Source organism: Thermobia domestica, chromosome 2 (genome assembly GCF_964235325.1).
Source record: "Thermobia domestica chromosome 2, izTheDome1.hap1.1, whole genome shotgun sequence".
Classification (NCBI taxonomy): Eukaryota; Metazoa; Arthropoda; class Insecta; order Zygentoma; family Lepismatidae; genus Thermobia; species Thermobia domestica.
Genome location: NC_137455.1, coordinates 387,382,477 through 387,396,209, shown reverse-complemented (window position 1 = coordinate 387,396,209; position 13,733 = coordinate 387,382,477). Strand labels below are relative to the sequence as shown.

Sequence of the window (13,733 nt, the reverse complement as noted above, 5' to 3'; positions counted from 1 at the left end):
TTGGAGGAATACGAAATTATAACATATTAAACGACATTACATGATAATAGCAGGAATCGAATTTGTTAATTTATTATAGTCCCTATAAGGTTTTATCTTGACTTTGTAATTGAGAAAGAGAAAACAATATTTTGCATCTAAGCAGGATTTTTTTTTTTTTTTTTTTTTTTTTGCCAATATATGTACAATAAATAGTAAAGATATTTTTGATGTTTCTAGTTATTATAAGCATAGAGTAAGGATGTACTATAAAGAGGTTTCAGCTGCTCTTCCCGCTGAAACTAAATCATGCGAGTGGAGACTGTTGCTTTCCATTTATTTCTTATCTGTGTCTTTTTCTTAAGAAATGCCTACAATATCGAAATTTTCAATTTTTAAATTAGTTTTCAACACTGTTTGATTTACGGGGACTCAGTGGTAGAGTGCTTACTTCTCGTGCGTGGGATCCCTGGTTCAATCCCCAGCCAAGTTAGTTTATGGTGGACTACATCGTGTTTGTGGGTTTTCTCGGGGTACTCCAGTTTCCTCCCACTTTCTCATTTCATCATCATTTACTTGCTTTAGTCATCGTCTCCCTTAGCCGAAAGAGCATAAACGAGGGACGTTAAACTGGAATTTTCTTTTACTGCTTCATTTAGCTAAAGTATGTGAATTGAATAATACAATAGTAGGAGTATTGTAATACAGAGTAGGGTGACTGCAAGGGTTGCCAGGGCCTTTGTTTAATAAATTTTCTGTTTTTTCGTCTTTTACTACTACAAATAGGGTGGGAATTGCACAGATATTACCTCGTTGGAATCTGTGTTCCATATAAACCATTACCTCGTGGTAAGTAGAGGATTTACCAGGGGCCCTAACGTGAAAGTCTACGATTTTGTTCAAATCCCTGTCGGGCGTAGAAAGGTTAAAAGAGGATTAAAGGTGAAACATACTCTTAGGTTGTTGAATCAATATAAAAAAAAAAAAAAAAAATCCCATTGTCTTTTGCTTTATAGTCACCAATATTGAAACCGAAAATAATTGATACCACTTCCGTCTCCAATGGAGGATTAAGGGAGGAGATGGAACCTCTTCCTGAGACCTTAGTTCATATCAAACCTCTCTGAACCCTATAGACCCAAGGTTATAGCTGTTTTATAGGATTTCCCATATTTATAGTTGCAAAGTGTAATAATAAGGTCCCTTAGACCGTTTGATTAAATATAAACATTTCTGAAATAAAATAATCTAACTAGTGCGTAGTGAACATTTTGAAAATTATGTATTTCATTTACTTTTCTCCAAGCAAAGCAAAATAAATTCGTTGATTGCATTCTCTATTTACGAGTGTCATCTTAGCTGATTTAAAACGATTAGAAGAGAACAGTTACTTTCTGAGGGGACTTTTTTTAAAAAAAGATAATAAGTCCAAAGAAGAATCTGTCACTTGAAAAGGCAATCTTCTTCATAACTTCTTCCTTTGATATAAGTGGTGCAATACCAAACACTCCATGTGATAGCATTGTAGACAGGACTTTAGGAAAAGTACAGAATAACTAAAGAAAAAAAATAATAATAAACGGTGTTCCATATAAGAATCGAGTGCATTTTTTTCTCCAAGTTGGCAGACTTTTTCTTACCATTATTGTTATCTGTTGTTACTCCTTATTAGGGTCGCTTCAATTCTTTGGACTCATTTCTTTCATTTTCAGCCATAAGTAGTTTACGAATTAGTGACGTGTTCTTATTCTGATTACGTCTGTGAGAAATGGCCGGCAGTCACGCGATCGTATATAGTATGATTTCTTCGTATGGAAGTTCGTAAATCACAAGTGTATCCTTTTGGTACCGAAGGCGGAAATCATACGTGCGATGGAAGGCATTGGGAAGACACCTGCGAAAGGGTTAGCAATAATTTTGTGGAACATATAAATGCATGTAAACTCAACGAAAGTTGGAGGACAATATAATTAATACATAAATGGGAGATCTTCTGATTACATGTATGTAAAATATAATGATTTTCAAGAAGCTTTGCGTCTTTTTTTAATTTCAAATTTGTAAGGGAGATCCTCTATGGAAGATCCTCTATTAGGGTAACATAAATATTAAATTGATTTGACATACAATCATAGTCATACGTCTTGCAAATCAAATCAGAAAAATAAAGACACTGCTGAACAAGACTGCACTTATTTAATATAAAAAACACATTTTTTATATTAAATATAAAATGTGTTTGTTATGTTTTTTATATTAATAAATGTGTTTTTTAATATTAAATAAGTGCAGTCTTGTTCAGCAGTATGTTTATTTTTCTAAATTGATTTATTGATTGATTTGTATTTACGTCCTGTCAACAGTAAGACTATATAGAACTAGACCTAAGTGTAAAGTAAAAGCTGAACCATCCACTGGGAATCGAACACAGGACCTTGTGCTCCAAGTCACTAGACTAGTTTATAATGATTGCTATAGAATAGCTTCCAATCAGAAATTGCATGGATTCGTACGAATGGCGTGTATTTCAGCATCAACTACGACTAATCCTATTATTAAAAGTTGCATCTCAATATTCAGACGCGAACGATTCTTTATTTCATTAACTCCCTAGTATAGGAAGTACATCAGCAACACACATTCTTTTTTAGATCGAATACTAATAAACCACAAATAATAAAAATTGTATGTAAGAACCTACTACATAATTGGCACGAATCTTTATCAATAACTCGTTAATAACCAGTTTTTATTTCTTTCATAGAATTTATCTAGGATATATTAGGTTGATGTCCATGAAATGTCCGCCCCAAGTGCGTCATTTCCAAAGGCCAAATTTGGTTAACGAAAATAATTGCCGTCTGCAACCACACATTTTTACCATCGCTCAGCCAATGTTTGGAGTCCGTAGCGAAACCGGTCCTGGACCTGCGATGTGAAGAACCCCTCAACCATACATTCCATCGCCCGACCATCAAGGAAACCTTCCCTCCCAAGCAGTGCTCGAGATTAGAGATGCAAGGGCTCGGAAAAAAACCGGCTTTTTTGGAAAAAAAACTCGGTTTTTTCTGCTTCGCTTTTTTGCTTGGGAAATTTTGGGCTTTTTTGAAAATTCTGCTTTAAATTGATAAACCAGATTTTGTTTCGCTTCTCTATAACACAAAAAGTCATTTAATTAGTGGTTGATGCCGATAATAATATAAAACCTCGAAAATAAACCATGAATTTCGAAAAGATATTCAAACAGTTTTACTTCTTAACATATTTACATTATGAATTCCAAAGAATTAACCAATGTATATAATAAGATTTTTTTTAACCTCCTACATAGAAAAGTAAGCAGGGTTGGCAAGAACCATGGTTGTTTTTGAAAAGGCCAAAAACCCGTTTTTTGGGAGGATTTAAACTAGTTTTTTTTTTTTTTTTTTTTTTTTTGTTTAAATCAGGTATTTTGGGTTTAGATATTTTGCTTTATGTATTTTTATTACATATTGACAGAAATAAGTTCGTTTCGCCTTGGTGTTATTATGCAACAACGAGGTTGTGCTGGAAGAAGTCACATAAGCTTAAAGAAGTCCGGTCAGTAAATTTCTTAAATTGAGAAACTCCCGCCCTAGCCATCGGGAAAATCCCGTCATTATTCTAAATGTAAAACAATAACGGAAAAATCCTGTTATTGCTTTGCATGTAAAATTTAAAGGTCAACGTATCATAATCAGAACGCTAAAACTGAGGTATTAAATTACAAATTTAGTACGTACATATCATTGAAAGTACAACCCAAGCTAATGTTGGAAGCTACGTAGGCAATCAATAAATTTTGCCAATTTATATCAATATATTTAAGCAACCTTGGCTTCTTTGTAAAACAACAGGCATTCAGGCATGCGGAAATATACAATTTAGTTTCGTTTCGTATGTTCAGGCTTAACATCCTTACGTAATACCGAGGTTATCAAGGAGAAGACTTTCGCTTAAAGTTACATCCGAACCGCTACTTTGTTTACGTATGAAAGAAGGGTTGTGGTTCGACTTGAACATGGGACACCTTGATTAAAAGGTGAAAAGGAAATAAAACTAATGCAGATGGTTTGATGTGTGGATTCGCATTTTTCGTTCTTTTTATTTTATTTTTTGGTTTAAACCAGTTGTTTATTAAAAAAAAAAAAACAAAGAAAAAACAGCTGGTGTAAACCAGCCAACCCTAAAAGTAAATACTTCTTTTAAAAAATACTCAAATAAGTAGCAAAATTCTATGTAGTATTTTTACTTCAAAATATTCCATACCCTCCTTTTGGACTGACACACAATCATAGTCATACGTCTTGCAAATAAAATCAGAAAAATAAACACACTGCTGAACAAGACTGCACTTATTTAATATAAAAACACATTTACACGTGACGTTTCGATCTTCTAGCCAAGATCCTCATCAGACGTACACTCTGAGGAGAACGTCTGATGTATCCTCTGATGAGGATGTCATCAGAGTGTACGTCTGATGAGGATCTTGGCTAGAAGATCGAAACGTCACGTGTAAATGTGTTTTTATATTAAATAAGTGCAGTCTTGTTCAGCAGTGTTTATTTCTCTTTTTGGAATCAAATAAAATTAAAATAAAACATAAGAAAAATACTTAGATTTATATGATACACTTAAAGGCTGCATATCTAGAGCTTTTGGTTTTGTATATTCTTGAAATTCTACAGTTTTATATAAGCACCATCACGGTTTACTCATTCCTCAAGTTTTCTGTAATTTTAACAAGAGGGATTCAACATATGAAGGGTGTGAGATAAGAACATGGTAATCCACAATTTTACTATTTTAAGAAATTAGAAATTTTCTGCTGCACAATCCATTTTGAAAGTCAGAAAGCTGATTTTTCACATAAGACTATACATGAAGGATTAAACGAAATGGTATGCGTTGCTATCTATCTGGTGCTGCATAACTCAGCAATTGAAAATTTGTTAGTTACCATGTTCTTGGCTCACACCCTTCATATCATTATGGAACTCTCCCCACCCCCCACCACCAAAAAAAGGACTACGGAATATATTTAAGTTAAGATAAATACAACTGCACAACAAACATGACTGAATGGAGCTTTTGCGCTTCTATCGGGAAGTCCGGGATTCAACTCAGCATTCGACCATTCTGACAAAACTTTTCTCATTCCATCTATGAAGTAGAAATAGTGCATGTACTGTGAGTTGGCTGACTTCATTTCTTATTGTTTTTAAATCGTTATTATTACTAATTACCAGCAGTGACGGTTTTGCGAAGGTTAGGGGGACAGTCTTTCGGACTGAAGCCTGTTCTCCAAAATTACGGAATGTCTAAAACAAACGAAATATCTATTAGTTATGCCTTTACTCATAAACTTTAAGCTCCCGTCAAATAAAAATTACGAATGTTTAGAAAAACTAAACATTAGTAAGAAAAAAAGCCCTCCCAAAATACTTTTCTAAATCCGCCACTGATTCTCAGTATAAAATGATCTTCAAGGTTGTATCCGGAAGATTATCTCTAAATATATAAACGAAACGAAGTACAGTATTAGTTATGCCTGTACTCATAAACTTCAAGCTCCTCCCAAATAAAATTAGGACATTTTAGAAAACGAAACAATCAGAGAAACCCGCCCCAAAGTACGTTTCTAAAGCCGCTACTGATTATTTGTATAAATTAGTATTCAAGGTTGTATCCGGAAAATTATTGCTAAATCGTTGCACAGCTACAGTATAACAGAAATGTGGAAGTACGGTTAGACGGATATATTGAAAAACGTACGCTTTGATGGATATATAGCAAAACGTAAGTTTAACTTTTGCGCTAGAAGCTAGAGTACTAAGCTCTTAGAAATGAAACACGGATGACAAACTAGAGAAGAAAAAAATGTCGATAACTCAAAAGTTAAAATAAAGTTAAATAGCCTCTAAAATTGCCCTCAAATACTACATTCTTCATGTTAGCTTTAATTCGTAAAACATGTGCTCCATCCATCTTGATGGTGAATTTCAGAGCGAAATATGGCATTTAGGTCATGGAATTCTTATCTAACTATAGAATATACTATAAGAAAGCTATTTAGATAGAAAAATCATGAAAATGAAAAAAGCCAAAATTTCCAAAATTCTCGTTTTTTTTCCAAAAAAGCCGGCTTTTTATGTGCAAAAAACCGTCGATTCAAAAAAGCCGGCTTTTTTGCATCTCTACTCGAGATGTCCGAAGAGATAGCAGTCGATGGAAGAGAAGTAAGAAAAATTCGGTCGATGAGGAAGGATTTCATACTACAACTCATGGAGGGTCTGCAACGTTTTTCGGCCGACGTTTACGTATGCATTGTCGTGCAATATGAGGAGATCATGTCTTATGAACATTGCTATACTAATGCCACATTGACTTGATCCTTAGTCTTCCGTTGCAAGAGCTGCTATCGGCTGAAGGAATTCCACTCGCTTTGTTTCGCTTAGCAACAGCTGAACCCTTATTGGCTCAACGCGTAGGTGTGTGAGGGTGTGAGCTTTAGTTCGCATTTTTGCCGCGGCTCAAGACATTTTGGCAGCACAATAGATGCTTGCAGTGCATTTCAGGGAATTCAGCATCGTAACAACAGTGATGGACTTGCCTGAACGGAGAAAGTCATGATGGGTCAACACTCCATAAATCATAGCAACAACATCTTCTAAGGGTTTTGAAATCATTCTACACTTTGATCAAGATTCAACCTGACAGAGTCGTTTATGGACTGTACAAGATTAATATTTAATTACTTTTTCGAAAATTCTTGTCAAAAAAAAAAAAAAAAAAAAAACCGTCCCTCTTCGCCGCCCTCCTTATCTTGTAAAATTCTAAATCCAGTTCTTGTAGACTCTTGGTGGCGAGATAGTGTGGTGGGGAACAGCCTATATTATCACTAACTGCATCAGATTCAAATCCCTATCGTGGTTCTAAGCTTACGTTGACATGGTTGTCCTTCATAATGTAGGTGTTGCATAAGGACGTAAAACATTAAAACTTCTAAAATCTACCGAAGAAGCCAATCGTGACTGTCGAGTCCAATTTTGATAAAATTGATTCCCCTTGACAGAAAAGTGAATAACGGAAATCTATTATTTGTACATATCAAGCAATTATACATGAAGTTTCTTTCGAAATACATGTACAGGTTACGTTCTTGTAAACTGAAGAATTGTACTGCATGCCATCTGTATACTTGAAATTCTGAATTTTCGCCTTTATTGTTCATTAATATATTCCTCTTGTGTTTATCATTATTTACTTTAGCATAAGAGCATAACAGACCCATAGTGTTCAGGCCCTCTTAACTTTGTATAATCAACGAACATACTTGCAATGCATAAAGTTTTTGCAAAGGAATAAATTTTGTTTTGTGTTGTTTCCTAAGATCTGTTGCTTTCTCCGAGAGTTAAAGTTAAAATTTAATATTATTTCTTCCTCTTCAAGTTAGTTTTATGTAGCAGGCGTTGGATGTATTTCTTGTATTATACATGTTTGTTACGTGATCGTTCAAAAGCATCTTTCAATATTCCTTTTATAAATGATTGAAATTGTAAACACAATGATGGGAATTTTTTCACGCATATTATACATTTTTATCGCTCTGTTGTTTCCAGAATGATCATTGAAGATACAGAAGACGTGGGTGCTGAACCAACGCAACAGAGCTCAGAGAAAGAAACAAAGGCTAGCGACGAGAAACCAGAACAAAGCAACCATCCACAGACGTCACAAGAACAGAGACCTCGGCCAGTGATTCCAAAATTAACCAAAAAAGATGATCCTGATAAGAAGATCTCAATTGCAAATAAATATCAAAACAAGACGGTGAAGGAGAAGCATTCGCAGCCGTCGGAGGAAGAAAACTGGGAGAAGGCTTACCGTGGAGAGCCTAAGAAACAACCTCAACCGAAGAGCAAATACACAATATCGAAACCACCAACTGAGATCGAGCTAATTCCGCACACGAGCAAAGATGAAAGTATAACACGAATTTATAGGAAGGAAGACGCAGCTCTGTTCGAAACCAAAGCAACTAAGGAAAAGAAAAAGATCGAGATTGAGGTGGGAGGAGAAAGTGATGAGGATGAATTGGCTGGAAAAGAGCAGCCTCCGTGTAAATCACAGGGAGATTCACTCAAAAGTTCTAACCCATTATCTGCAAAGGAAAGTGACTCTAGTGGTACAAAGAAAGAGGTCTCCAATCAGATGAAAAAAGGAGGAGGAGATGCAGGATTTATTAAGAAGGTAGGCGGCTTATCTTACATAATGATAATTTAAGATACCATTTTCCTCCATAGAAAGAGCTAATGATATTTCTAAACGAGTGAACGTAGATCAATAAGTAAGATTCTCCGGATTGCAACCAAATAATGGCGTTCTTTTTCGTTCTCAATCAAAGATTTGTGGATAATACAGGAGGATTGAATTTTCTGTTTATTCTGTTCTAGTTGTGTTATCTGCTTATATGGCTGTTTTTCCTTCATATAATCCAAGAAACTCGTGCCAAAACATATTGCATAATATCACACCATTTATTGACAGCACTATGAACTCCATCTAAGGAGCGAGAGGTCTATATGCTAACTATTTACGAAACAGCAGCAAGATCGTTCAGTGCAATGACCACTCAACTAATGCATTGAATTCACTGTTGTGAAGCCTTTAGTGTAGTGTTTACGTCACTTACAGATTAATCCGAAGTTTCGTATGATAATTATTCATTTTATGTTGTTTTGTACAAAGGCCGATTCCATTCAAGTTAGAAATGAGTGGAATTTGTAGTTTAACATTACTTTAAATGTATAGAAGAATTAATATGCGTCATCAGGCGTTTGCATCTGTTCAAAAGAATTTAATATGATCGGTCAAGAAAGTAAGATGCCACCTGGCGCCAGAGACTTTGCGCAATCCCTTGTATGTGTCTCGAGTAGTATAATTCAGAATGTATATTTAAAACGACGAAAACTGTTCCAAAACGATATTTTGTTGTTTAAATAGACAGAATCGTAGGAAGAATTGAAGTAAAAGGAAGCTTAAATGCTTCCTGAATATTGTATTTATATCTGAGAAGTGTTACGAGTTAGTTACACTTTGGCTATATTCAGAAATAATCCACAGTTTCCTAATTAATATAAAGCCTCTCCTTCCCACATGTTTGTGCTTCCCATATAACAGATGAAGGAAGAAATATATACGTTTCTTTCGTTATTCGTTTGATGAGATTAACAAATCAACACTGGTGAAGTTGTGAATATTCGAACTAGTTATGTGCAAGTCTATAGACAGATATCCCGAGTCTATAGTGAAATCTTGAGCATTCGGAGTTGAAACCTCACATACCTTAGGTGACCATACTAAAATTCAAGTATCATCTATTCCTTTGTAAATATAATATTACGACTATTTTATATCATCATTTGATAAGTAATTTTGAAACTTAAGGACTAATATCAGAAAATTTATATGCTTAGTTTATTTCATTTACTATCAGATAAAATCACTTTTATAAGATTTTTTTCTTTGTTTCTTTTTAGGAGATAAAAGATGTGGAATTAGATAATACTGATATTAAAACTCCATATGAATTTATTCAGTCTTGGCAGCTTCTAAGAAATAACTCAACTCTTGAACAACATGCTCGTTTATTACGTTGTATAGAACCTAATGAACTGTTAACACGTAAGTATACAGCTGTTCATTTAATGCTTACAAAACTAGATACTAGTTTAACTTCAAAGTAATAGCTCCTAATCTTGCGTATAAGTTAATAGTTCCCTTCGTTTATATGACGAAAAGGCTAAGCGTCAAAATGAAAAATTTCAGTTTAGTGTCCCACGATTATGTCCTTTAGACTAAGGGAGACGATGATTAAAGCAAGTGAGTGATGATGGAAGAATTGGTGGAATAAGAAAGTGGGAGGAAACAGGAATATTTCAAGAAAAACCACGAACACGATGTTGTCCACCACAAACTTACTTGGACGGAGATCGAACCAGGGACCCCACGCATGAGAGGTAAGCTCCCTGCCACTGGGCCACCGTGCACCCCAGCATCAAAACGAGACGATTAAGGTATTCCACTTACAGACGGTTTTTAGTTATAGATTCACTGTCTGACGAAGCGGTTCTCTCTATTTTGAACGGTTTCTTTGAAATTAAAAGTTTTCAGTAACACTTTTCATTGAGTTCATGCAGGGGCGGATCCAGGACCGACTTCTGGGGGGGGGGGGTTGTTATACTGATACTTTTAAGGCCTCCAAACTTTGGGATGGGGTTTATTTATATATATAAAATAAGAAAGTTTCCTTTTCTGAAGGGGGCAATCGCCCCGATCGGCCCCCCTTCTGGATCCGCCCCTGAGTTCATGTGGGTTAAAATGTTGTAATTATTTTCGAATGTGAGAAAATTATATTTGGTATTAGACCCTTTCCTCTTACAACCGATGATATAATTCCCTTATACAGCTGTCTTTAAAAAGTGCATATCTCGTGAAAGGCTCTGTCATTAATATTTTCTGAGTGCGTCTGTCTGTCTGTTACAATATAATACCCATTGCCTTAAAATAACATCTCTCCCCTCTTGAATTTGCAGAAAAACCGCATTCTAAATACAGATTATGTTGTATCCCAGCCTTTTACTTTTATTTTCGTTTTGCTAAATCTGCCATAGGGAATATCTATTCCATTTTTGTACCTAGTATTGTGTGATTGAACAGTACTTCGAGTAACATAACTTACACAATTTTCTTTGACATACATAAAACAGATTAGTATAGAATAAGAGTAACTCCATTGAGAAAGTGAAAATATGTCCTGAGGTTTAACTGTTGTCAGTGCGTGCAAAAGAAATAAAGTATAAATCGATATGGAATGCGCTTCGTATATATGTATATGTATATTGTTATTTTATCGTCACTATGAACCGATATGTTTTCTAATTGTTACAATAATTAATCTGTTACCATAGAAATATATTGTTATGAAACTCTATGATGTGTGGTATAGTAGAAGAAAATGCATCATTTCGGCGTAGTTTCATAACGTAAGTACTCATAATGTTTTTATATGTAGTTAAATTAGCATAATAAGAATTCTGCATAAAGAACTATGAATATTTCAAGTAAGTGTGTAGTTTGAAATAAGCGACTTCTCGTTGTGACATTCATACAACATTCGTCTCATCACTGAATTATCATCTTTGATTTCGTATTATGTGCAAAGTTGGGAGAAAGAAAACCTGGAAAGAGGGCGAAAACAAATGGCCAAAAATTTATTAAAAACACGATCATAAAAGCAGGGGTAAAAGTGGATCTGAAAAGGTAGGGGAACGGTAGGTAGCGTCATGACGTCACACCGTCCCCGTGCATATCTTTGCCCACTGTAATTTCTTAGGAACTGGGGGACGACGTACATATTTTTGAAGGTGGGGGACGACGTCCCCCCGCGTTTCCCCGCACTTTTACCGCTGCATAAGAGAAGTAAAAATAGGAAGCTATAATATAAGCTATTCTGTATCATGGTAGTAAAAATGAGTGGTGTTCTCTTGTCAATACATTTCAAGTTCGAAAGAAATCATTGGAAAGAATGCTAGTATTTATAGAAGGTCATTAAGATATAACGGATGTCAGTCAAGAAAGAAGAAATAAACGGTGTCATGCGCTAACTGGGCTACTACAACCTTTTGTGGGCTTCAGAGGAAAAAATTACATGAATTGGATCTTTCAGGGACAGTGAAAATATTTGTTAGAGGTGACTGTAGTTATTCTGACTTACAGTATAAAAGTTCATGTGGATATATAAGCTGATACAAATATATGGTAGAAAAGGCAAATATAACTCATTGACTAGCAACCATTTAAATCAGCCTCTGTTACGGCCAGGATACCATTGTACTTTAAAGCACATGCTCTTAATCCTTTACTGCCATTCAATTAAAATCACCACTGCTATCTTCGAAATACGCAGCGCGCACTTTGTAGAGTAACATGTGTAGAAGTTTCCTCTATTCATTTTCCCGACTGGGTTAAGATTGGTTAATTCCGTATTCGTCTTCCATAGCCTATATAGAGGAAAATATTATTATTGTTGATAGAGATTCCTTGGTGTAATGTAGATAAACAAGCAGGCGAATCAGTTATATCATGCAAAATTCATATTATTGAATCTCTCACAGATAATACGTTCGAGACAAGTCGTTTGAATGGAGAACATACGCGAGGTATATAGAGTTCTGGGAAACAGATATTTGGATAGGCGAAGAATATAATAAATCAGGTCCTTAGGAGGAGGGTTACAACAATCCTAAGTAGGCACGAAATAAGGTCTAATCAAAAAGAATAGAAACAAATGGGACGAAATAAAACATATGTACATAACGAGAAATGTGACACACAAAAATTTAGAAATTGCAGCAACGAGTAAATCTATAACTCAATATCAAACATATACAGAGCTCCGAAGATCTATAATGAACTCCCACTCCGAATCAAAGAGGAAAGTAATTTCAAAGTATAGAAAAGGTTAGTTTTACAGTGGTTAAAGAATCAAAAAGTATTTTAAAAGAACTAATGTTAATTAAAAGTAAGAATTATAAACATTATATGTTACGGTAAGAAAACAAATAAATAAATAAATAAAATACAAGAATCAGGCTCACGCGTGCATTTTCTATTTTTAATTTATTCTTTGCATAAGAAATACAAAAATTTTCGCAATACAGAAATCAGTGGATTGAATTAATCTACCCGACACCAGAAGATTGACATGAGTTCTAGAGGACCGATGTTTTGTCATCTTTGAATGTCGGGTACGTTAAGCTCTATTAATAAAGGGACTCTAGGAAGTCCGATTTTCTTTAGAGAAGTAATAGCACATAAAATACAAATAGGAAATTAGATTTGTCAATTTCTGTAACAGTTAACTTTTACTTATTCTTTTATTTTATTCCATTAATATTTTATATATTGTTATCTAAATAAAATAAATAAATAAATAAAATCAAGAGCTTCTTTCTTTCGATGAACCCATTTTCTTCCTTAATTTCTTAAGTTGTAGAGTAAGTAATTGAGACGTTTAATTTGGCTTTGGTTACACAGTGTTTTGGGTAAGTTTCGGCGAGAATGTCTTTACGCAGTTTTAAGCATCTGTTTAACCGAAACTATTGATAATTGACCACATGTTAATACGAAAAATAGTAAAATATTTATTTCTTCCGAAACACGCAATACATATATTATCTAATACCATAGTTTGTTTCCTTGATCCATTTTATTTTACATTCAATTACCATCGCAGGTTTTCTTTTCTTCTTTTTAATAGCGAGCTTTCGGCATGGTTGATACTCAGCTTTTTCGCGTAGAATTCAACCATTAGTCCATTATTATTCGTCCACTTTTGGTGCTTTTCATTTTCCTTTATTGTACCTTTTTTCTTAGCCATTGGACACTACTTTCGGTTACCTCATATTTGGAGGTAGCGACATTGTATCAACTGATGTAATTTTTACTTCAATCGCTCCTAAGTTTTAATGTTTTGTCAAAATAATATTGCAGGGAAATACGAGTAGTCCCAGAAGTACCCGACCTGACGTATAGATGGCAGTGTTATTTAAAAAACATTACTCTGATCGAAAGTACCAACCTTACAAACTTTAAAGTTTGAAATTTGAAGGCGGTACGTTGTTTAGTATTTGTTGGGCAGCCATCAATAGTGAACGTTCTCAGTGAAT

General features: G+C 34.7%; 1 protein-coding gene across 2 annotated transcripts in view; it reads left to right on the top strand.

Annotated features, from left to right (window-relative positions):
* Positions 1 to 13,733, top strand: part of LOC145678902 (uncharacterized) — a 79,413-nt gene that overhangs the window by 53,641 nt on the left and 12,039 nt on the right. For both annotated transcript variants that reach the window (XM_081749508.1, XM_081749509.1), the window contains 2 exons: positions 7,623 to 8,253; positions 9,543 to 9,687. In XM_081749508.1, coding sequence (XP_081605634.1) covers positions 7,623 to 8,253; positions 9,543 to 9,687 — 776 coding nt within the window. The remainder of the gene's footprint in view (positions 1 to 7,622; positions 8,254 to 9,542; positions 9,688 to 13,733) is intronic.